The sequence below is a fragment of the Akebia trifoliata genome, chromosome 1 (assembly GCF_017979445.1).
Source record: "Akebia trifoliata isolate Shusen 1 chromosome 1, ASM1797944v1, whole genome shotgun sequence".
Lineage (NCBI taxonomy): Eukaryota > Viridiplantae > Streptophyta > Magnoliopsida > Ranunculales > Lardizabalaceae > Akebia > Akebia trifoliata.
Window position 1 is genome coordinate 32,760,384 of NC_141375.1, and position 25,461 is coordinate 32,785,844.

Consider the following 25,461-nt stretch of genomic DNA (forward strand, 5'->3'; position numbering starts at 1 on the left):
GTACCCCTATATATATATATATATATATATATAAATAAATTTTAATGTAATTACCAAATAGTCACTATAAGCCTCTAATCCTTCCATCCAACCACTATGGTGAATTGTGATCAAGAGATTGTATTTATTTCATGATAAAAATATTTTGCAATATTTCTATTACAAACTTGATTATGTATCTCGAGTTCAACTTTCATTTGTGTTATTTTTCATATTTTGTACTTGATTAATCAGTAGTTTTGACTTTTTATTGTTTTATTTTTATCTTGTTATTGTGATTTAAATGTTGAAAAAAATAAAATCGAGGTTGAAGTATATAATTTCAACAAATTATGAGAAATAAATTACTGTTTAATTTGATGATTCACCAATTTATTTATCTAATCAAAATTTTGGAGATTTTTCTACCCAACTTCATAATAATTCGATTAAGTAAAGGACAATACTGAAGTAACATTAATTATACATTCTGACGTGGTGGTGTACACATAATCATTAATGCTTTCATCGAGATACGTCTAAAAAAAGTATTTATGATTATGAGTGCACCATCACGTCAGAAGGACAGAATCGATATATTGCAATTTTACAATTGAGAGTCTTTTAAACTGAATTTAATATCTTGATATTTTAGAGAGCGTTGAATACGTGTTCCAAACAGTACTCCATATATATATATAGTCCAACAATCCAACCTAACTCATGAGTGTTGTTTTAATGCAGTGTGGACAAAAAGAGAAAATTACTTATGAACTCACGGGTTTAGTACACCTTCCTATAATAGCCACCAAAATTAGTGCGAAAAGTTGGAGATGTTTTTAAGGAAAATGCTAGTGTGGAAACGTGTTGAACACTGAGTGTCCAGCGAAGGGATCTGATGGGCTGATAATCTATCAAGAAATATTAAGATGCATGCGATTTTGGTGAGGCGAGAGTGACAGATAGAGAAAAAAAATTACCATTAGATTACACGTGGCATATCGAAGAAGGTATTCTAAATTTTAAAAGAAATGTAGTGGCATGAAACAATTCAAAATGCCACATGTCTTGTAACTAGGAGGGTTCCTTCAAAATTTTGAAGTAGCCGTCTACTTTAAAGACGGACGAAAATTAATTTTATTATATTAGAATTAGAATACATCTTGAAAAATGTTTTCCTACTATAATGCCCTCAAATAAAAATTTTCTAACAAAAATACCTTCAAATGCTTATTTTCAAAGTGTATTTAATCCATCTTAACGTGTAGAGTCGTGATGAATGCATGCGATTTTGGTCCCCATGAAATAGATGTGTGGTTCTGTGACCTTGCTACGTCAACCGCTTACTAAAACCGTGTGCATTTATCATTATTCTAATTAGGGGTGCAACTTCGTTTGATTTGAGGTCAAATTGGAATTGAATCAACATAGGTCGGTTCACTAAATAAGAATTAGAACCGAATCAAATTCCATTTGAATCAAACCAACCCAAACCAAATTATAGTTGGTTTGATTTGATTTAGTTCACGGATTGTTAATATTCTATAAATTATAAGTAATATTTTTTAATGAAAAAACAAACATATAATGAACATAAATTTCTATACAATAATCACTAATTTATCCATAAAAAATCATTAATATATATCTTAACTCCTAAAATAATTTATAATAATAATTATTATATACATATATATTTATTCATTGCACAAGGGTTCGGTTCTCGATTCTATACAAGCTTGATCCGACAACTGAATCAAATTGATCGATTATCCATTTTTGTAATTTAGAATCGAATCACAACTTATTCCAAACAGAACCAAACCAAGGTATCGATTTTGTTCGATTCTCAATTTGAACCAGATCAAGTTGCACCCCTAATTCTAGCATGTACCTTAACAAAAACGCTTGTACGATTTAGTCAAAAGCTTATCTTGTTTGGACTCTCATAAGTCACAACCTTTTATTCAACCACTGTATGAACAATAAATAGAAGAATAATGACATCCAAATTAGAAAATCTTCACTCGGTCAATACTCGGCTGACATGAAAAAAGTATGGAACCATAGATATTTTTCATCGGGATACACAACTGTTCATCTTTATGGAGATGTGTAATTGTGTATCCCAAGAAAAAATCTATAATTCTATATTCATACCACGTCAGTCAAGTATTGAGCGAGCAAAGACTTTCTAATCAGAATATCAGCACTAAGAACGGGACAGTATCTTGACGTATAGATGTTAGGGATTCCAAACAAAATGTATATATGTAGGAAAAACAAAGAAGAAGATTGGGGCTGATCTCTAGGAAATCAGAGTTTCTTCAAATCCTAACGGTCTTGTTGATGGTTGGTTGAGGCGTGAAAAGTCCTAGAAAATAATATTTAAAAATAATCCGATAAAGTGAGACTAAGATCTTAAGGCAAATTTTTTTTTTTTTTGGTTTCTTTATAAGAAGTCTAATTAAATGGAAAGAATATTGACTTATTGGTTCGAATATTGATAGACATAGCTCTACATAATTTCCACTTTGAATTATTATAAAGTTTGGCATTTTATGAGTTTTTCTTGGTCAAGGTTTTCTCAGGTGCAAATGTAAACGTCATCGTGGCGTCGAAAGTAAATAATAGTCATTCATTTTCTGTATGTATGAAATTGAAACAACCACACAGATTACACCTATGTCGACAATCTTGTTACAACTTAGAAGGTTAAAAACTGAGAATCAAAGATTTTTGGCATCGGTGTGGATCCCACAAGTCTCAATCTGTGTTCCCTTCCAATTTATTTGAATTGCAACCCATCGTTCTAAGTTAAAAACTGAGAATCAAAGATTTTTGGCATCGGTGTGGATCCCACAAGTCTCAATCTGTGTTCCCTTCCAATTTATTTGAATTGCACCCATCGTGGGACGTACGAGTAGCTCCACCAAACAAGGACCAGGACCACCAAATATGCTGATTTTCGACACAATATTGTTGTATAATAGTTGTCATAATCATTATTTTTAAACACATCAACATCTCTATCTATTTTAAGAAGAAAAAAAAGACCACAAAAAAAAATTGAATGAGAGTGAGAATTGAAGAATGCCCAACTCCGTGTGAGAGTGGCAGTCTAATAGAATTCATTAAAGCCTTATCATTCAAATACTTAGCATTGTTTGGAAGTTATCTTTGGACATATTAGGAATGATTGAATAACAAACATATTCCATCATGAGCACCTAACAGAATTGTCCCCAATTTGATCTACTAATCCAGAACTTGTCATTATTACTTGTGGCCAGACATACAGAACCAAAACCAAATTTATACTTCAACTTCAAGATTCAGACTTACAGTTACATTGCTACAAAATCATTTTAAAATCAACAATACATCTACATCCTCCTCAGAATGATACATATATTTTTTTTACAAGTGACATCAACAGCTGCAATCATAAGAGCTGCATACATTTGGATTTGATTTCAGGTATTAGAATCATCAGGTACAACCTGACTCGGATGGGTTTGCCACTGAGATAAGGAGCTTCTTTATGACGAGAAAGCCAGTAGTCCTTGGAGTTTAGAAGTTGATGTGGATGTTATCCCAGAAGAGAATCAATCGAAAAGTGGTTGTAAATCCATGCAAAGATGAACCAATTTCTTCTGGTATTGCCCATAATACTCACTGACAGCAATCACATCTTCATTGTTTGGATTCAAGCGGGGCAAGACAAAGGATTGCTTGTCTCCAACAGAGGGCTTTGACACCTCGTCCAAATTTCCTGTTTTGGTGGTGATTTCTGCATTGATTTCATGGCAAGCCAGTAAAAACATGGCAGCTGTGTCTGGCTGCTGCGCATCACGTAATGCTGCCAACGCCTCTTGCAATGCACCGGCTGCTACATATAAAATCAAAGCCCTGCGTAATTTAGTCAAGGAAAGAGTTAAGCTTTAGAAAGAAGAAATATGTGGTTTGCATAAAAAGAATGTAAGAACAGGTACCTCCAGATGTTATGCTCGGTGTGAAGAACGTGATCAGCCCATCTCTGCAAGACCCTGCAGAGTCAGCAAAAATCATCAAAACCTAATAATTATGGCTATGCACTTTTCTTATTGCGAGACCGGTTTACTTGATCTGATCATCTATATTATATAATTACAATTTTATCACCACATATTGTTGTCCAAGAACAAAAAGGACCTTTCCAATGCGAAACAGATGCTTGTATCCAGCAGAAATATAAAATGGACCAAGAAGAGAAGGAAATGGAAACTTCAATATTTTTTTAACCAGTACAAAAAACCTTCAATGAACACTATAATGGTACCCAAATACTTTGGTATGATGACCGTACCTGCATTGACATGATACGATATTTGATAATACAAGGATACTTGTACTATACAATTTCTCATTTCTATTTCGCAGTTATTTTATTAACCCGATGATTTTCTTGTTTGTCTTGTCAACAACCAATGTACCAAATTTCGTTCAGTAGGTAAATGGAAATATTTTGTAGATATGTTTCGATCAGAGTGGAAATTAACCAAACTTCCATGGAAATAAAGAAACTATTGAGGAAATTTTTAGGAGTTGAAAATGTAACTAATATTACAATAATAAATGTAAAAAAGGCACGCAGTATACGCTATTATGTATCATGCCAATATGGGTATGCTTGGCATGTCAATTATCTGCATATCATAGACTAATATGTGATATCGGTTTCTCATATGATAAGAAATGGAGATAAACCTTGCATAATCAGATCCCTGTAAATGTGTCGCAGCTAAAGTCGCTGCATCTGTCCAGCAACCAGCATCTTGCAGCTGCAGAAGAGAGAGAAATCATGAAATAGCAGCTCATAAAGAAAATGATTTAAGCATAACAGAACGATGAGGTTCACATCATATGTAGTAATGACTACTACCATGGTTCCAACAACCATCATTAAACCTACTGTAAGCCATTTAAGTCTATACAATCTACGTCTAAATAAAAAAGCAACAAATTTTACTTAATTTCTTTCAATTAAACGTTGATTAAATATGTCAACGCCATATTAAACAAACAATTTCTGGTTGTCGACAACAATTGAAAATTTTGGAACCAGCTGTTGCCCATTCCAGCACAAAATTGGGCCTCTAACTGAAACACGCTAAGAAGCCGAGTTAAAATTTGCAACCACACTATATGATCAGGAGATTTGTGATGAACATGATGGATCAACTGATTGACCAATTGATTGCTCACACTATCACTAGTCACCACAACCTTAGCAAAAGTCATGGCATCTAGAGCAGAAACACACAAAAAATAACGAAATTCCACTAGAAGGCACGACTTCCAATTCCGACCTGTGTCAATGTATTTGCTCAGCAAATCAATGTTAATGCAAATGATGTAGAAGGTTTTACTACTTTTTTTTTAGATTGGTGTGTGTGTGTGGGTGGGTGGGTGGGTGGGGGGGAAGGGGTTTTTTTAACTTCTATATGCCAACTTTTTGCTCATAATAAAATATTTCTGTGACGACTTAGATATCCTCTTGCCAATCAGGGTTTAAATAGTGCTTTATTGTACATAGAGAAATCTATTTCCCTAATGGATGTGGCTTCCATTTTGAGTAATATTAAAGAAAAGAAACAGGGTGAACTAGATAAGCTTCATTAGTACCCAAAAGAAAGTTCACATTACTAATATTATCACCTGTGATAAGAAATTTGGAACAAATGAATCCAGAACATCAGATCTTTTTTTCCTTTTTTTTTTTTTTAATATAAATATTGTGTGGCAACGTGAGCTGACATCAGCAGATCGGGGGGAGGGGGAGGAGACCAAGCAGTACAGGCAGAGTGCAGCCAGTACACAGCGGGATTTGTTCCCAAGAAAACCATAAAATGAAGAGTGCCTCATACGAGTCGTACCCCACCACAAGGATATTGGAAAATATCAGCCAAAATTAGCAGCTGGATTTACACAAGCATCTTAAGATCATCTCACTTGATTGGTTTGTTATGTGATCCAGATCGAAGCAAGATATTGTTAGATGCATGGCCATGGAAGAACTATATGATTGAATTCTGAGAGCAATTCCCTATATGATTGAATTCTGAGAGCAATTCCCATCAAAGTCACATTGCATGAAATAAAATTACAAATTAATCAACAAGAAAGAGAAGTCCTCAACTTGAAATGAAGTGCCCAGACAAGAAGAAAAATTATTAAGCTTCTCGTGTTTGTAAAGTTATGGTCCTCAACTTGAATAATGCATAGCCAAAACAATTTTTAGTCCATGAAAAAGCAATTATTTTGAATAACTGTGACTAATTATAAAATCAGCTAGCAGTCAACAATAGGTATTGGTACAAACAACCTTAGCAGTGAAGGCAACCCACTTAAATTGGATCATAGAATAAGTAGCATAAACGATGTACAGATAGCTTCAACAAGATAAACTAACCTGAGAACAAGCTTCCTGGTACCTTCCAACTGCACATAGAAGATGGGTGCCAGACAATGACTTGTCAGTTCTCACCATATTGGCTGCAACAACCTATACAATATACATAATGAAGTAGTCAAAGTTAAATGAAAAGGTAAACAAAGAAATTTAAATAATAATTAATATAGTAAAACTGAAACGAGTGGGTATGCTTTTTCCTAAAACCAACCTTAACAGCAAGTTCAAGTAAAGATCTTGACACAGCAGAGGAAAGCGCAACTGCACGTAGAGCATTCACATAGAAGTAAGAGCCCTCTGGAGGGGTAGAAAGTAGTAAAGTCACCGCAGCTTCTAAGTTCCCAACCGACACAAGCCTGATTGTCAAAAATCATCACAGTAAATGATCACCATTCATGAGATACCATAACAACTACACCCCAATTAATACCTGCTAGGACTACAATGACATGATCAAACTAATGAACAAGCGTGCCTCAATATCATGGAATCCATCCAACTAATATTAACACAACTACTAGATGGTAAGACACTAGCAAGGGCTTGCCCCTGATCATGTGTTTGATCCTCCAAAGCCTCCTGACTTACCCGGCAAACTTTGCCTGTGTGGGTCGGACCAATGCCCAGTGGACTAGTCTGTCGGATAAGGCCCAATGTCTATGGACTGGGCACAAGCCCAAATACAGTACCAGGGACTGCTGTCTACAGGAATACCACTGTATCCAAATATATATATTTACACAACTACCAGATACAAGAATGTGGTATCTTTGGGGTCTTCTATGTTGTTTTGAAGCGGTTTCTAGTTCGATGGTTAATTTAAGCAAAAGCTTGTTGTTTGATTGGGATGGGGGAAGACTACAGGAGATTTGCTCATATCCAGGGCTTACCATGAATCAAAGGCTATATGAGATCCACCCATTGAGAAGGTGAATAGAAGATTTTCATTGTGGAGGCTAGATATTTTTCAAGGAGGTAGAGGAGGGGAATGGTCCCTGCTAAAAAAAGCTGCTATTAGAGTACTCATGCATTTTTTGTCCGTGTTTTATATGCCTGCTTTGATGGGGAGAAAAAAAAAAAAAAAATATATATATATATATATATATATATATATATAGGAAGCGGTTCAGCAGCCCTAAAGTTTGCCAAACATTTTTCAAAACATGGGTTAGAAGCTTTGGAATGAGCTGATTTTTTGTGAGGATGATCTCTACGGTGAAGAGATCATCCTCTCCAAAAATCAGCTCATTTTGAAATTTCTAACCCTAGTTTACAAATTGAAGAATCGTGGACCATCCAATTTTTGTAAATCACTTTTGATGGGGTTAGAAATTTTGGAATAGGCTGATTTTTGGTGAGGATGATCTCCTCATCATAGAGATCATCCTCACAAAAAATCAGCTCATTCCAAAACCTCTAACCCATGTTTTGAAAAATGTTTGGCAAACTTTAGGGCTGCTGAACCACTCCCATATATATATATATATATATTAAAAGAAGTAAAAAAAATATTGTTCAGGCAAGTTTTCTGGTATGATAGTGGGGAATCTCATAAACATCGCCTAGTAAAATTAGGTGGTGTTTTCCAAAAGCGAATGGTGGTTTGGGCACTAGGAGATTAAGAGTGACAAATAGAGCACTGTTGGGAAAGTGCCTAAAAAATTGCCAATCAGGAAAAAAAAAAAAACGAATGCCTGAAAATATAATCATCTAATGCCATATCAGAGATTTGGCTAAAAAACAAGCCATAAACTAAAATCAGAGAAGACTCACTCATGCACACGATTCTGAATTGCCTCTTCTCCCTCCAACTTTTCGTGCCAGGGTATACGCTCATTGGCACTTTCCCACAGCTCTTCTTGCTCAAAGGCCATCAACTTAAGTCGACCATAGCCCTGTCAACCATATAGACAACTTTTGAATGATGAAAATGGAATGAAGTAGCTACGGGAAACACATTGATATTACAGCTTTTGAGCATAAATGAGTGCCAGACTCTTCAGAGTTATAAAGTTGTATAAGATAGAACTAATACTTCCTTACGAAGAATAAGAATTTGGAAAATAATAGAGATGCAGAACTTTAACAAACATAAAATGACTAACCACATTATCCTTGTTCCCCCTTCCTGGCATTGATTTTCCTTTCGATGTTATCCTACATAGTGTAGATGTGTCTCCTATGTCTGGAAATGCTGACTCGGTAGCTTTCTGAGGAGACTTATTAGCTGATTTCTTTATCAAATGGGTCAGAGCACGAGGCAACTGTAGCCAGAAAAGTGCTTCTGATGATTCACCAAAGACTGCAGCGGCAAAGGCAAACCTCACAGCAGAACCTTTATTTACCACGGCAGCATATATTCTTGCTCTCTCGTCATCAAGTATGCAACCTTGAAAAGGGAAAAATAGAATTGGTAGGAATATCCACATAAATAGAAAGCTATGCCTTCATATAAAACTAAAGGAGAAGAACCACCATCTAGAAGGCACAGAAAACCCACCTTCTCTCCGGTATGGTTCTAACACCTTGAGGAGCAACTCTGGCACCACAGAGTCTCCAACAGGTGGAAGAAGTGAATCAATCATGTAGCTTCGAAGGTCTCTGCTGGATGAATCAATCCCAGGAATTTGGTAAGGGTTCCTATCTTGAGTTGTACTACAGGTATTAAACCAAGAGGGCTTTACACCTAATTGCAAGATCATCCGCAATGCCTGCAGTGGGGGACAGTGAATCCAATGAGTGATTACATGATGAAACTATATAATTCTCAAAGATTTTTTTTCGTGGATAAGTTGTGATGTAACCCACAATCTCCTGTTTTTTATCAATCACGCTCTAGCCAACCACAAACTCCTTGTTCAACAGTATATCAACATATTGCATCTCATCTTTGAGATGAAACTTTGCCATCTCCAAGCTCTGCATTTCATCTTTAAGACCAATGCAGTGCTGCTATTTTTAGAGATTGAAATGAGTGTGCATTTATGTATGTTTACAGGTCTGCATGTTTTAATTCAGTTGACAATCAATGAATAAGTATTGATGAAATTATGTGATAGTCATTAATTTCCTTAAGATCTATGTTACAATGACATGGATACATGTTTGTGTCCAATATAGGTACGAGTTGTCTGTCACAGTACCTTTGGGAATTCTGAGAGACAGACACATCCATAAATGTGTTAAAAATGTACCAAAATGAAGATGTATATCAAAAGTACAAGAAAACATTTACATGCATAGTAGAGCTATTCAACAGCTTGATCAATATAACTAGATTAATAAGAGGAAAGACTGTCGAATGACCATAATGTGTTTACCTAAGGAAGTTAGAATATGGAGGGTGGAGACCAACACTCTAAATCATCTTTTCTATAACTCAATAAAATAAGGGTGACACTACCACATGTATCTTGATATGTGTCGGGATCCATTGTAATATATGTCAACAATATTAAAAACCCTATAACTACTGTGGTGTTATTATATAATTTAAATCTAATAAATACTTTTCCAATGTTTCATTAGCTTATTGAGCTGCAACGGAATCCCTTGCAGAAGAAGATAATGCAATTTATTGTTGGAATTGTAATATGAGGAGATGGTGGTACATAAAGGAACAATTACCAAGGCATGTGGTGTAGGAATTAGAATGGGAGAGCATAAGGGCATTGGCCGGAATCTCTCTTTAATAGCTCCTGGCTGGGAAACTGAAATGGATTTTCTGTCATTACTGCATAAAAAGAAGGAAAAATTATTATAGTTAACTATGCCAAATCCTCGAACATCCCTTATAAATTTATCATTTATAGCAAACTGAGAACATTTGAAAGCAACGTCAATCGATAAATTGCAAATAATAATTTTATTGAGAATATTTTACTCTATGTAGCTCAAGAACAAGCTATGTAACAGTAATCAATTTAAATAGTTTTAACATCATACTTCAGCTCTGTGGAGATATCAATTCAGCATAAACAAAGTACATGTTAGACTTGTCATGTCATAATGGTCGTTACTTAAGTCCACATGATAATGTCAGGTTTAACCCTCTATGAGTTACTGGCATCAAAGTTGCTGCAAAAAGAGTAAAAGAAAATGTTTTGAGTAATCAGAGAATGTGGGCATCAGAAGGATAAAAAAGAAAAGAAACCTATATTTCTTACATTTCGTCAAATTGTGATCAGAACAACTGAGCAAAAACAATAGTTCTAGAACAACTTTGTTGATAGTCTCGTTGAAGAATAAAGAACATTGAAATTAGGAGAGAAGGCCAAATACCAAATGTTTTGGGATGAAATCAAATACCCTGAAATGAAACAGCTCTAACTATCGAGAAGTGCTTCCTAAGAAGTCCTTTACAAAACTGTATGGAATTTGGTTCCAACTTTTTAAGTACCTACGTTTCTCATACCGCAAGAACCCACTTCTAACTAGTAAGCTTCAGTTTACCTTTCTCTTCCTGTTGATGACTTCTAACAGCATTTTATACTTAATATTTTTAGCCTTTGGTAGCTCCAATCCAGAACCTAATAGCTTCTGAAAACCACAACAATTTATATCCCTACAAGTTGTTTCTGAATCAAGAACCCTTAAAAGGAGAGACTATTTTTTGAAAAGCTCCCAAAAGCAAGCAAATGAGGAAAAAATGGTGGGAGAAAATCTGTTCTTAAACACTTTTCATATGTTTCAATGTTCCAGTCATAAACAGTTCTGAAATATTACAAATAAGCATCATTTGGCCAAGTTATAAATCAACCAAATTGGGCTAAGTTCGACAAAAATGCAGCTAAACTTTTAATATCATGGGAAGAAGCGTATTTGGTTGACATATATTTATAAACATTTTTGACCGATTTCAAGTGTTAACTAGTGAAGCCAATATATATCTGTAGATATATGATTGATCAAACAATTAAAATGAAACAAACAAAATAAAATACATCTAAAATGAAGACAATGTCTAAGTGCCAAACTAATGTTACAATCAAATTCACTAAAATAAATTCATGAAATTTATGGCATGTAAAATATAACTTCAACTAACATTTAGTTCCTACAAACTATGAAGTAAAATATAAGATACTGCTCTTCCAGTCAAAGATCGGAAACAATCTAAAATATTAACAGCTATATTGAGGTCAGATGTTGCATTCTTCAAATATACTTCCTCGTAACTTAGGAATCACCTTCAATTCAAACAAAACTTCATTTTTTTTTTTTTCATATTTGTATTAAGATACCATAAAGCACGCTATATAATCTCTCCATTAAACAGATTCTGCCTGGAAATTCCTGGCAGAAGAGGCATTTAGTTATGACACATCCAAAAACATACCCTTATTGTACTTTCAAATGTAAACATAGAAAATGACGAAAAGGGGGGGGGAGGGGGGGGGGGGTGAGGGTGATGTACTCATATGAATAATGTTACATACATATTAACCTCAATAAGGCGAAAGCTACTATCTGCTCCAGCAATGCACAAAACCAGTGGTTCATTTTTATCTGTTCGCAGGGGCAACCAATCGAGTTCCAATACAAGGGTTCCAGGTAATTGAGGTTGTAAAAGAGAATTAGCTAAAGGATCCTGTGAATCCTGCAAAATTAGAACAAGTAAAAAAATTCATATTAGTCAAATAAATCATCTTGAAGGACTGGAACAAGAAATATTTGTCCAATTGAATCTATTTTGAACTTGTAGCAGTCGACAAGCCATGCTCCAAATATATAGTGTGTTTTTGGTAATTGTCCCATTCTTGACTGACATCAAGGATTAAAACCTCGTCTTGAGGCATTGTCTCAACCAAGAGGAAAACCGACTGTCTCTATAATGTTTAGTTCCAGTCTAGGCTGAAATAGTATGAAGCAGAATATGTAGCTGTCACAACCGTCAAGGAAATCACATACCAAATTCCTACTTTTGAGTGGTCAAGTTTGTTTCAAAATCAATAAATTAGAGTATGATGATTAGAATTAAGAAGACAAGATAAAAATCGATTCTATCAGTTATTCAATCTACAAGATAAATATTAAATTTGGGGGTTTATATGCCTAGAAATAGAAATTTTCAATCGTTGTGGCAACTAATACAATTTTCTAGCCAGGAACCCATTAGATGGCTTCATTTTCTAGATGGAAAGAAGCTAAATAGACCCGGGCATTGTCAAGGATTTGAATGTAAAGAAAAAGTACTACTAAGCGTGATAAACTGGTACAAGGGTGGATGTTGTGGACCTCTCATATCATTGAGCAGATGTATTTATGATTAGGTTAACCAGAATTGGCCTGACATAAATATTGTTTGATGGAACCCTTATTTTTTTTTGTGTGTGCATATTCTGCATTTAAGCTGCCAATACCGTCCAATTGATGGACAAATGCAACAAAAATATTTCCAAACTGATCCCATAGTTTCCAGCTTCTTGATCCGATTCTTTTTTGGTTACCATTTGATTTTCCACTTAGTTGGCACTAATACCAACTGTTATGATCCTCAGAAATTGTAATGTTAACGATACTACTGTTTCAGATTTAAATAAATCAGAGTAGGATTATTAGAACTGAAAGGGAATCAACCTTGAAGTTGCAACAACTTTTTTTTTAAATCAATCATTCACCATTTCTAAATTTTTTTTATAGCCAACTCATAACTGCCCAACTGCTATTCTAAATTTGAATTGACCTTTAACATAACTGAAACCTAAACAACTTAATTGTAGCAGAAATCAAACTAACAATTTTATTCGTTGCAAACCAAAATACAGCTCTTATGTTAATCACATGTACTATGCATGCCTGCGCTACAATCACCAGTCATTGGATCATAGAATTCCAACAATCAACAACCAAAAAATAACATAAGAGAAATGATTCATAAGAGAAGTAGCATTTGATCCTCGTTTCTAATTTTGGGGCAAATAAGCCTAAGAAATCAAGAAATTGTAACAAACAAAATTAATGATTTTTCAATGTCCATATTTCTTATACTTACAAGATCAAAAATAGCGAATGTGTTGTCATAAAACAGTACAGCTATACGCCCCCGACTACGGTCTCCAGCAACAACGGGCGAAAATTTGATTCTTCGGATTCCTTCTCTATGAGTATTAAACGAGGAAGAATATCCAGTTGTCACATCCCACCAACGAATGTTACCAGACCTGTCTCCCATAACCTAAAAGCAATAAAATAATTACTATCTAGAAATGACAAGCTTTTCAACATAAAATATCATATTACTGGAAAAACTCTCAATGAGAATCAACAATACCCAAAATATGTGATACATACTACATGGGGCAGACGATATGCCATCGCGGTAACTAATCCGTCCGATGAAACAAATGAAGAAGATGGCCATTTTGGCCTGAAAGGAGGAAACAACGCACCGAGCTTTCATGAGATGACACTAGAAAATCAAATTATTAACTAGGACTTGGAAGCTCACGTAGATAATTCATAAATATTACAAGGCCAGTATTTCATTTTTTATTTTTTGTAAGTATAACTTTATTCAGAAAAAGAGAATGATGTACAAAAGCAGTTAAGATGACCGACATAAAAGCAAAGAAAAAGCAAGAAGAATGCTACCTGGAGCACACAGACTCCCACTTAAAAACAAACTCTTCAATAAATGCACCTTTGAGCTCAAAAAAGAGTTTACACCAGTAATGAAAATTCGTAAATACAAAGAGATTGAAAAGACAAGCCTAGAAGAACGTATGCATGCATAAACAGCTGAGACGAACTCTTAATGAGTCATTCTTTGGCCCATGACTCATCCAAAGATCTAATGATATAGCCTCCCAGAACATGTGAGCCCTTAGGGAAGCACGAGAGAGTGAATTACATTCCCTGAACATGAAAAAAAAAACAACCATAGACTGAGTTTTGAGCATACCAAAATACTCTTCCAGTTTTGAAGGTTTAGTTCCTCCAGTTTACCACACAATCAATTTTTAGAGGCTCTATATCTTATTTCACAAGAGTTGCAATTCATGTTTCCCGATTAACTGTCAGAAACTCAGACTAAGAGCTGGGTCAGACCAATAAAACATGAACCTAGAATGCTAATGATGACCTCAATAAGGAAACGCTTCTTCACACAAAGAACTCTTTATTTCCTTTCTTTCCAAATGCCCTAACAAACAACGAAGGGCACAAACTCCATAAATCTTTCTCTATTCTTGAAAGTCAAAGCAAGCCAACTCTGAAAAATGTTCAAAACAGATACGAGAAAATCCAATAAACACTAAAAAGGGACACAAAGTGGGACCAAATGAAATAGGAGAAGGGGCAATGAATAAGAATATGGTTGACTGGTGATTATGATTGACTAATTCACCATTGGATTTGCACAACCCATGATAGTTACTAAAAATAATCCCACAAGATTGTCAACTACTTGTTTTTCTTTTTGGCAGCCAACCAAATGATAAATGCCACAATAGTTCCTGGTTCCTTAATATTATGATATTTTATTCAATTCTGATCATCATTATCAGTTTGTTACTTGTAAAATATTTCCAAACTGATCATCATTAACTTGTTTATATAACTCTTATTTATACTTCTTAATATTTATCTAGAACCTAGCAAGTAGGGAATCTATAAACCATTTGCTTGTTCATAGTCCTTTTGTTTCAGAATTATGGTCTCATTCCCTATCTTTGTTCCATTTATCTTAGTACTTTTCATACTCCTTCAATTATTTCGAAGTTGGCAAGTTCAAGCTTTCTTGCACAAAGAAAAGATATTTTGTTATCTAATCCCGTTTGTGGTATGTTGGGGCATATGCAAGGAAATGAACAACATAACCTTTTGAGGGGAAGGAGCACACTTCAGGAAGTGATTGTCTCGACGTTGGGGTTTCTATCCTTTGGTGTAATCTTTTTAGAGAAGAGTTCAAAAGGACCTTTTTTCAAGATTTTATTTTTAGATGGGATTCAATGTGTAGATCTAGTAGTATGCATTCCCATGTTGGTCAGGCTTGTATTTGGTAGGCTATCTCAACCCCCTTTTCACTTTTCCTTTAATAAATTTATTCTATCTATCAAAATAAAAGAGAACTAGGCTACAGTTTTTTAATTCAAAAGCCGCCTCGTTTGAATCAAAGACAAGTGTTGATGCCCTGGATGAGCCACCAGCCCACCACATACTTTTTAATTTTTGGCCCAAGAACCCTCGAGTGTCTTTCTGCGTCAGGTGATTTCTCTCTAAAGGAGCTCTGTACCCACTCAAAACACTGATACAGTAGCAAAACATGCAAACGAAATTATTGGAATAAGAAACAATGGGATATAATTTTGGCACCCAACATAAACTAATAACACCACCACCAATTTTGGCACTCACAATGAGAGGAAATCATAGTATTCGAAAAGCGGAAAAAATGATATACCTGAAGTCTCGAATCCTTCGCCCATGAACCTCAAAAACACCAAGTGCGCCATTGACTAGTGCAAATGCAAAACTTTCAGAAGTATCATCACTAGGTCCCTCTGAGCTTGCTGACTCTGCAAAGTGATAATTACTTCCAAGGTTCAAAACTCACTAGGAAGAAAAACTTCCATGGTTTAAAATCAACTGAGAAAAACAAGACCCATCTCGACTGAGACAATCCAATGCAATCCCGAAACAATGAATGTCCCGGGATCAATGTTTCATTTTGGCCTCAGGCAAAAGCGAGACGTTTTGGCCAAGGAATACTGAGACAAAACTTTAATCATAATTACTTATATGTTGTAGCTTATTTGAACAATTTGGGAAAGCATTGGTGCAAATAAAGTCAAATCAACTGATGGTCAAAATAAAGACCAAATATATGAAAAAAGTCTTAGTAAATAAGCTCACTAGAATCTGCCGAAGATGCTTTAGTAGGGGAAGCTACAGAAGCTGGTGCCATCCGGTCTTTAGACGAAAATGATGATTGCCTAGAAGGTCCATTTTGAACTGGTCGTGGTACAGTTGGAAGTGTCCACTCCAACACCGTGAATGGAAGAGCTAACGATCTAAGCTATACACAGAAGTAAAGCATGGAAAATATTTAGGAAAAAAGCATAATCGGTAAAGAAAAATATATTGGATGTATAAGCTAATTTACTGGCGGGTGAAAAGAAAACTAGAATGAACTTCTCATGTAAGATTTAAAAATAAACAGTTCTTATTTCCCTCCCTCCCTCTTGGAGAAAAGAACTATAACATCAAAGATTGTACATGATTGTTCAAGCTAGATAATCAATTAAGTTGGGTATGATTAATGTCTCTAGTGCCAAAGTTTGAATTGGCTTTGATAATGAGAATTTTGGGAGCTTGAGATTATAATCATCGTTGACTCAGTATCATTGGGTTTACAATCCTCAACGAGATTAGATGGATGAGAAGAAGGTTCAGAAGCAACGAAGCAAGAACATGATCGTATTGTCTCTGTTTGGTTTCAGATCATTCCATCAATGGTTCAAGTTCACTCTATAACTCACTCTTACTGTTCTCCAAGTATGCAATTGTGATATAATAGTAAAAGAATTGTTCTTGTACATACCGATATGTGAAGGTATGTTTAGTGAAGCACTCTGAAATGAACAGAAACATTGTGATTCATTCAAATTTCAGCAAAAGATTTTTTTGGGGGTATACCAATGTGTTTCGGTCACAAAACATTCAGAAACATTGCGATAAATCCATAATTTCAAAACACATCACATTTTGTTCAGAACATCAAAAAATGGGAATGTTGTTGTGGCTTAAACATTCTGAAAGGGAACAAAACTTTGATCAAGGGTTAGATTTACAGAGGGGGCACTTGTCCCCACAAGAATTTTCAAACTTTATAAGGATTTATGAGCTATTGCGACAGGTAACAGCAGCAGATAAAAAAATCCACTATTGCCCCCACAAAAATTTCCCCCATCTTAGTTACCCCCTCCGAAAATTTTCCACACTTAGTTGCCCCCATGTGGGAAAAATCCTGGCTCCGCTCCTGCTTTGATCCATGCTTAGAGGAGACCAATGTTCAAACTCATTATTGCCCTGAAACGTACCAACTATTCCTACTGTGAAAGAAGTAGTTAGCCTCATGCAAAACATGACATAATGAGATTAACAACTGCAGAAATGAAGGAACGGCAGCCTCTCCGAAAGATAAACCTAATGACACTTGAACTAGATTATGGCATCTATGAAATTAATGGACTTTAAATTGCATTTTAAAAAGTCATTTGTAGTTGAACTAACGTCACTAAAGGCTTCAAACAAACCCATCAATCACTAGATATACTTGCAACAAAAAAGATTTATTTGAACTAAAAGAACCAAATACAACAACAACAAAAAACTCCACAATAATGGCATTTTATGAAAGTGCCTAGTTTTTAAAAGATGGCTTCCTGTAAGAAAGCAAAGAGAGAGAGAAAGAGCTGATGTACCATTATGGGACTCTTTGTCATAGCCCAGACCTCCACGGGAGCATCACGAAACAAAATGAGAAGATACCTGCCACAAATAAATTTGAAGTGATCCGAAAGAAAAACATCGCAAGCTACTCAATCAGCAGCCACTAATAGTACTACAATAGACACACATATCCTATAAGATAACTACCAAAAATGGCAATCATATATGCCATACACATTAATTTAAAAAATATAATGAAAAACAATGTCACTAAATAGTTAGTACAAGGCATATGTGGTGATGGTGATGATATTGAAATGTTATGGAAACAAGTAAGCATGTCACTTACCTAACAAACTAAATAGACAGTAAAAGAATGTCAAAATATCTGGGGAACAATTATTCCATGTACAAACCTAGCTTTCCAAATATAGACAATGCTCATATTTATAATGAATTAAGCTACAAATGGGTAAATTGGTTCCATCTTTATATAGAGAAAAGAATGCACGGGTGGAATTCAGAATCACAGGCTGATATCATGAGAAGGTTCAATTATTTGCAATAAATGGATATAATAAATGGATGAAATGAAATATCAGCTTGGGAGTTAACCTTCCAGATGAAGAAGCCCTTAAAGCTCTGATAGGAGCACGTTCTGGCTTTTGTAGGACGCGAAATGTTCGATTAAGACCACTTCTAACACACGTCACAACAAGTCTATTAGTATAACCTCCAGCTTTTTCATTCACCTGAATTCATCAAAATATTGACTATGAATCTCACCATGAATGATCACGATTCATGACTACAAAGATAATATGAAAAAAGAATAACACACCAAACCTAGAAAAAAGGGATGTAAAAAAAAAAAGTTAAAAGAATAAATATAGAAAATTATCACGCAACTTCATAAGAAGAGGAGTAAGGATCGGAAGAGGCAAAAGTTTTTCTTTTCTTTTCTTTTAGTAGGTGATGAAAAAGTCAAAACAAGAAAAGAGAGAATGGATGATGCAATTCAACAAAATATTAAGGGTAAGTCCAACTGCACATACCTGAACGTATGAGAATGAGACCAGACGAGAATTTCCAAGCCATCTTAATCCTCTAATTATACTATTATGAACAGAAAAGCTTGCTGCTACAGAATTGGCAGAAACATCAACGACATCGATTGTCCCACCTTGAGTGCCTAAAGCAACCAATGGAACCGCTGCAGCAGGATTATTACCCCCACCTTCACATGAAATCATCTCACTTCTATCAATTAACGAAATACTCCATTTAGCATTTAGAAAAACAATATATATAGGGTCAGGTTTGCCAGCCAACGAAAAAAACCAACTTTGGGAGCCAACATTTCGTCCTATATGGGTTAGAAGTGTTGGAATGAGCTGATTTTTTGTGAGGATGATCTCCTCACCATAGAGATCACCCTCACAAAAAATCAGCCCATTCTGAAACTCCTAATCCCATCAAAAGTGGTTTACAAGCAAAAGAATTGTTGACTGTTAATTTGAAAACCACTTTGATGGGGTTAGAGGTTTCAGAATGGGCTTTTTTGTGAGGATGATCTCCTCACCATAGGGATCATCCTCACAAAAAATCAGCCCATTCCAAAACTTTTAACCCATATAGGACAAAACATTGGCCGCCAATGTTAGTTTTTTTGTTGGCTGGCGAACCTGACCCATATATATATATATATATATATGAACTGCAAGTCCATGTGGCACCCAAAAAATGATCAGGTGCAATGTGGATCTCGATGCACAAAATTCTAAGATCTCTAGCAAAAAAATGTTTTCCCCATTGATCAATGCATTTTAAATTTGGGAGTTCGAGCCAGTTCATTTTCGAAACCTTTGATCATGAAAAAAACAAAAATTGAACCCAATCTAAACCATTAAGTGGCCCAAATGAGGACCTCAGTCCTACTCGGTCCAGGCTCTACATGATCCTACAAGACAAGAGATCGATGAAAGACTTACGGGCCAAAGTAGCTGTTAAAGAAGGGGACGGAACGGCTAGCACTGTCACTGTTGAAGAAAGAAGATGCAGCTGACCAACCAAGCTTATCTGCATTAGTGATTGACATTTTAATACACCCATGGAAAACCAAAACAAATTTTTTTTTAAAGGTGAAATAAGGGGAGGAGCACAACATGTAAAACAATACGAGAATGGCACTCTAGATATAACGTCAGACTACACCAAGGATCAGATAGGTGAGATCTCAATTACATGGTACATACATGAAGGATGGCCCTGTTGATTCTATATCTTCTCACTCTAGATATGGATTAATCAACTGCTCTTATTTAAAGAGAGGTCCCTTGGTGTGTGTTTTTAGTGGATGACAGTTCTACTTAAGATTGATGGGTAAGAAATACCCAAAGCGATTGGTTCAATTAGCCATCAAGAGAAGAGCCTCAATCTTAAGTATAGATCTTTTATTGAGGAAAATTGGCCAAGATGACCAAAGAGAAGCAATACAAAGCAGAACTAGAAAAAAAAACACACCCAGATAAAACCTTTTACTCTCCAACAATAAATCAACAAATCCCATATTAAACTACAGGTTCACAACACATTCAAGGTTTATATTGTTCAAAATTATATAAATTTTTATTTTTTTTTGTAACCATGAATCCAAATTTGGATTCATCAGTCGATGAAAAATCATTAAATTCAAAGGCATCCTCATTTGCATCCTTCTTCTTTGTCATTTCATCTGTAAAGTGATCACCATTATCTTAATCAATGTCATCTCCTATTACAAGTGCATTATCTCGGATAGGAAATAGGAAGGCTGAAATTTTATCAGGATTGACATATCCCAGATTACTAAAAGAATACCAAAATTCCATTTTTTTTCATTGTTCCCCAATTTAATCACAAAGGCCGTGATTTAATTGCAGAGTTCGTAAAAGTTACAACTTATTGATAAAGTCATCATTTAATCAGTGAAGGACAAAATCATGATATAATCGCAACTTTTTCAATATGTAACCGAATTTGGTGACTATGTTCCTGGATAGAGTGCAAAAGCAGAAAAGGATTCAAGCAACCAACCCTTAGTCATTGAGATAAAGTTTAGCTTGTATTTTTTTTTTTTTTTTGACATATAGTGTTAATATATTAGAGAATATATAATAACCCCAAGGGGTTGACCAAGTGGCAAGCCGAGCCTTGATAAGCTCCTTAGGAAGGGTAGGTCAAGTGTTCGAAACCCACAAAGCAATGGGACCACCCTCTAGGGTCCAGTTGACCCTCGACTCAACCAATTGCATGTAGGACTTTCTAAGGGGGTGGTGTGTGTGACCGTGGGAATAGTCTCACCCCAAGAGTGGGGATACCGACGAGAAAATATACAAAAGTAGTGTAAAAGCATTCCAAAGAATAAAGCTACCATGAATAATAGACTCCCAATTGTTAACAAAGTCCTCTGCCTTGGCATCACGTAATTTTTTCAGTATGTACTTCACGCCTCAACCTAGAATGTCCAAATACCGTTGCAATTGAAGTAACTTTCATGTATAACATTTTTCATGTGGGTAAAAATCAGCTACTAAAGCATTTCTTCATCCCCCATAATGAGGTGCTCCAAATGATTTTTTTATTTTTTATTCTTTATTTTTTGGGAAAAATAATCCCCAAATGAAATTGGATAACATACATTCCTGAAAAAAGGTAATACTACAATAACAATAGATAAACCACGGTAGCGCGAACTAAAATGCAAATATAACAGTTTGGACTTCATTCATGTCATCCATTCTTTATTTCTACACTACTATGCAGCTACCAGGAAAGACAGAACCATAGAAATAATGTTGTACAGATGTTAGAAGGTATTTCTTTACCAACCTTAAATGACAAATCCCCTTTCACACTACTTAAACTAGTGCGGCGACTGTGAAGGCTGCTCATAGGCTCTGATTCTTTAATTGTATCAGACGAATTTGTTGTGTTGGTATATGTCTCTGGAACTGTCGCTTCGCTGACATTAGCATCCAGGCCCGAATTTGTAATATTCTTCTGAGCAGCTTTAGCCCCTTCAGCAGTCAGGAGCCAGTTCCATATCACCCCATCATCAGAAATAGAGATCAAGTATGTGTTGGAAACAAGAACTGATTCATCAGAAGAATCTAAAGGAGTATCGTAATCTACAACAGGCGAAGAAGGAGACGATATATGAGTTATCTCTGAGTAAAGCTTCCCAACACTTTGAAGGGTAGATTCTGACTGGCAGAGGATGACAGAAAGAACGGTGGGAGAAGGAACAGTTGTACCAATTGAGGGCATTAATTCCTCCATTGAACACATCATGTACACCTGTTCTTCTCTGCGATAATAAGCCAATAAGTATATTCCATGAAGTCTCACAAAATTAGTGCTTTAACCATCAGTCAACATATACACCAAAAGATCAAAATTGATTCTTCAATTTTCAACGGAGATATGTGGCAGATATGTCGAGCATGCTAAAAATCAAATATAACATTCCATGTTTTGCAGAAAAAAAATTAAGTTGCTGCTAATCAACTTAGCATTTCCTCATCATTATTACAATCATATAAATGTTGCTCACAACAACACTCATCATGTGAAGTAAATTTCCAGAAATAACCTATGCAAATGTTGGTTAGCATGATATTCATGTGAAGTAAAATCACTCGACAATCAACATATGTCTATGGCTCATTTCTTCTGAGCGTTGATCCAATCTTCATTTAAAACAATATGGAAGACGTTATTGGCACCTCAGGATTCTTCCTAGAAAACTTATTTCTTTATTCTTTTCTTTTCTTTTCATTTCTTTTTTACATGTAACACGGATGGTGGGTTGATGCCAAGACTGAGGATTTTTTTTTTAATAGTAGTAAGCTTGTGGTGTTGCTACTCACAGGCTTTACCAACTCACCAAATGAGCACCTTATCCATACTCTTTCAAACATTATGGGCATGTTGATGAGAAGTGTTGGAGCTCTTCCTTTTTTTAATAGGTAAAGTGTTGTAGCTCTTTTTCACGATTCTACAATCCAGTCTTAGAGAATGGAAAGGTTTATGCAATTATAAATTGCAAAAACTACAAGAAAGCAAAAGGACCACCAGAAAACCCTACGACTCCAAACACAAAACTAACTTGCCTCTAAGTTACACACCCTCTCCCATCTTACAAGAAAATCTTCAAAAAGACACCCCTAAATTCTTTGAAAAGCTTACACTAAAAATACAATAAAGCCAACAAAAATACAATGAAATCCTGCAAAGAGGACTCCTTTCCTTAAAAAATGAGCCCATTTCTCTCCTTTCCTTAACAAATGACAAAAGACACCAAACCTAAATGAAATTTTGATATTAAAAAAAAACTGTACTTTGACAATGTCAACCTAAAAACTGTGGGGAATTTTTTGGGAATCCACAACTCGAAATCCATGCCAAGCCGATCGTATCTCAGTCTTCTTCATTGCCTCAAACCCCTTGCCAATGAAGTACTTGCAAAGGATACTTTGACACTCCAACAGCCCATCAGTCTTTCTTGCGTAGAAATTCCTCAAATAGGCTTATTCTACTCTCATTTATTTGCTTATTTTATTTCCATATTTTAGCAAGTTTCATTTTCTTTTATGGATTCTTATTAATTAAGTCTAATAATGTCTATTTTTGTTGATCATGATATAACCCCCTTTGTATATGGACCGATTTTGAGTTTTCATTAGTCTTTTTATTACAACTTCTACTCCATCACTTTGTGTCATCTAACACATTTGTCCGCAATATTCTCCTTGGGACTTTTGGATGTCATTAAAGATTTCTTATCTCAAGGTGAGACATGTACGACGGAGAATAAAATCAAATTTTTATCACCACAAAAGATTTTTTAGAAATAATGCATTCCTTAACTACAACAATGAAACTACATAATTGATACATTTTCCATTACCATGTATTTCAGATTAGTGCATTCAAATGGGTGGTTAATTAAATATATTTTCTAATTCTTTCTAAAGTTTATCGCGCTTCCACCCCAAACACGTCCAATGTTTTGTTAGAGTAGAAGATTGGATTATTAAATATAAAGGCATGAAAATCAGATTAGAACAAGAAACAAGTAGAAATCGAAATAACAAAAACAATGCAGATTTTGTCGGCCTTACGCTTTCCGCCTCCAAGTGCTGAACTTCCCATCAAGGTGAGCACAGTAGAGCAAATCATTATCAGGATCCGGCGCCACATCAAGAAACTTGCCACATCCGCGAGGCAATCCAGAAAAAGAGAGAATTGTCTCATACTGCAAATCAAACACGACTAACTCCTTGGGAAAAGTCACGAAAAGAATGTGCCTCCACTGCGGCGAAAAGCAGAATCTAACAATGTACGTAGGAAACACCGCCAATGCAGGTGAAGAAGACGCCGCAGTGGATTCTCTCTCAAGCTTCTGCAACTCATTCGACTCACCCACAATTGGGATCTGACGCTCACTAATTACAGCATCTCCTTCTCCATCTCCAAGAACCTTAACAGATAACAGAAACCCTTTCAACCCTAACGCACAAAAATGTCGAAAATCGAAGGGATCCCGACGAATACAAGAGAAGAATTCGGGGGACGCGTCGTATTTCCAGATGCATCGACCAGTGGAGGTGTTCCAAAGAGAGAGAAGAGAAGGTCCATTAATGGAGGCGATGATCCAAGAATCGGGTCGGGCACGGATCCAACATAGATCTTGAATCCCGTGCTTTGATTTATCAGAAGAAGAGGAGGAGGAGGAAGACGACGAGGGAGGATCGAAGTCCATCCAGAGGAGGACGAGTTTGGTGCGGAAGTCCCAAAGAGCGATACGGCCTTGGCGGTCACCAACGGCTAGGATTAGATGTGAATTGGAGGGTTCATGAGTGAGGATGTCGCGGCGGAGGGGTTGTGGGGTCCATCGAATTGAGGTGACGAAGGGAGCGAGAGAGAGAGGAGAGGATGAGGAGGACGAGGAGGATGATGGGGCGGGCATAGGGAGGACGGTAACGAGTTGCATGGATCGAGTGTCGATGATGGAGATGCTGCTACCAGCACCATAGGCGAGGAGACCACTAGAAGTGCAGTCTGCAGATCCGCCATTGTTACGGCTCGGTGGACCAGGAAGCATGCAGTCCCAAGTCTCGTGAGCTAATCGAGGTGTTGCGGACATTGTTTTGTTGCAGAGAGGACAGAGGAGGGAGAGATGGTAAGAATGGTGGGTATTTTGAATGGGATTCGGTTGACTTCACCAACAGTAAGACAATATTGATGACATGTCTGTCTGTGTGTTTAAAATTGATGATTTGTCTTCCATGACCTAAGTTTTTTTTAATAAAGGCTCATGTAAAATTATTTAAATGCCCTTATCTTTTGCTTATAAGAAAAAAAAAAACCCTAATATCTAGGTTAAATTATTTTTAACCAAACCAACCTTACTCTTATCTTGGAGGAAAATTTTATTGACACACCATGAAACTCTAAAGGCCCTTCAATTTTTAGGAGCACCTCTAAAAATCAAGAAAATTTTTGTGGGCTCTCCATGTCAAAGGGCACTTCTCTTACCATCTAATAATTCCAACGACTTAGACGAGGAGAAAGATCGGAGGATAAGAGGA

General features: G+C 35.9%; 1 protein-coding gene across 1 annotated transcript; it reads right to left on the reverse strand.

Moving 5' to 3' along the window:
- Positions 1-3,279: 3,279 nt before the first annotated feature.
- Positions 3,280-25,120, reverse strand: LOC147411868 (Transducin family protein / WD-40 repeat family protein). The gene is made up of 20 exons (XM_086453300.1): positions 23,992-25,120; positions 21,698-22,175; positions 19,819-19,906; positions 18,883-19,064; positions 18,443-18,579; positions 17,860-17,926; positions 16,289-16,451; positions 15,837-15,951; positions 13,727-13,802; positions 13,428-13,610; positions 11,872-12,032; positions 10,061-10,166; positions 8,934-9,144; positions 8,539-8,822; positions 8,207-8,328; positions 6,645-6,789; positions 6,434-6,526; positions 4,729-4,802; positions 3,975-4,028; positions 3,280-3,891 (listed from the first exon to the last, which is right to left on the reverse strand). The coding sequence occupies exons 1-20, from the start codon at positions 25,014-25,016 to the stop codon at positions 3,588-3,590; spliced, it is 4,068 nt and encodes a 1,355-aa protein (XP_086309426.1). The 5' UTR covers positions 25,017-25,120; the 3' UTR covers positions 3,280-3,587.
- Between the last annotated feature and the right edge of the window lie 341 nt (positions 25,121-25,461).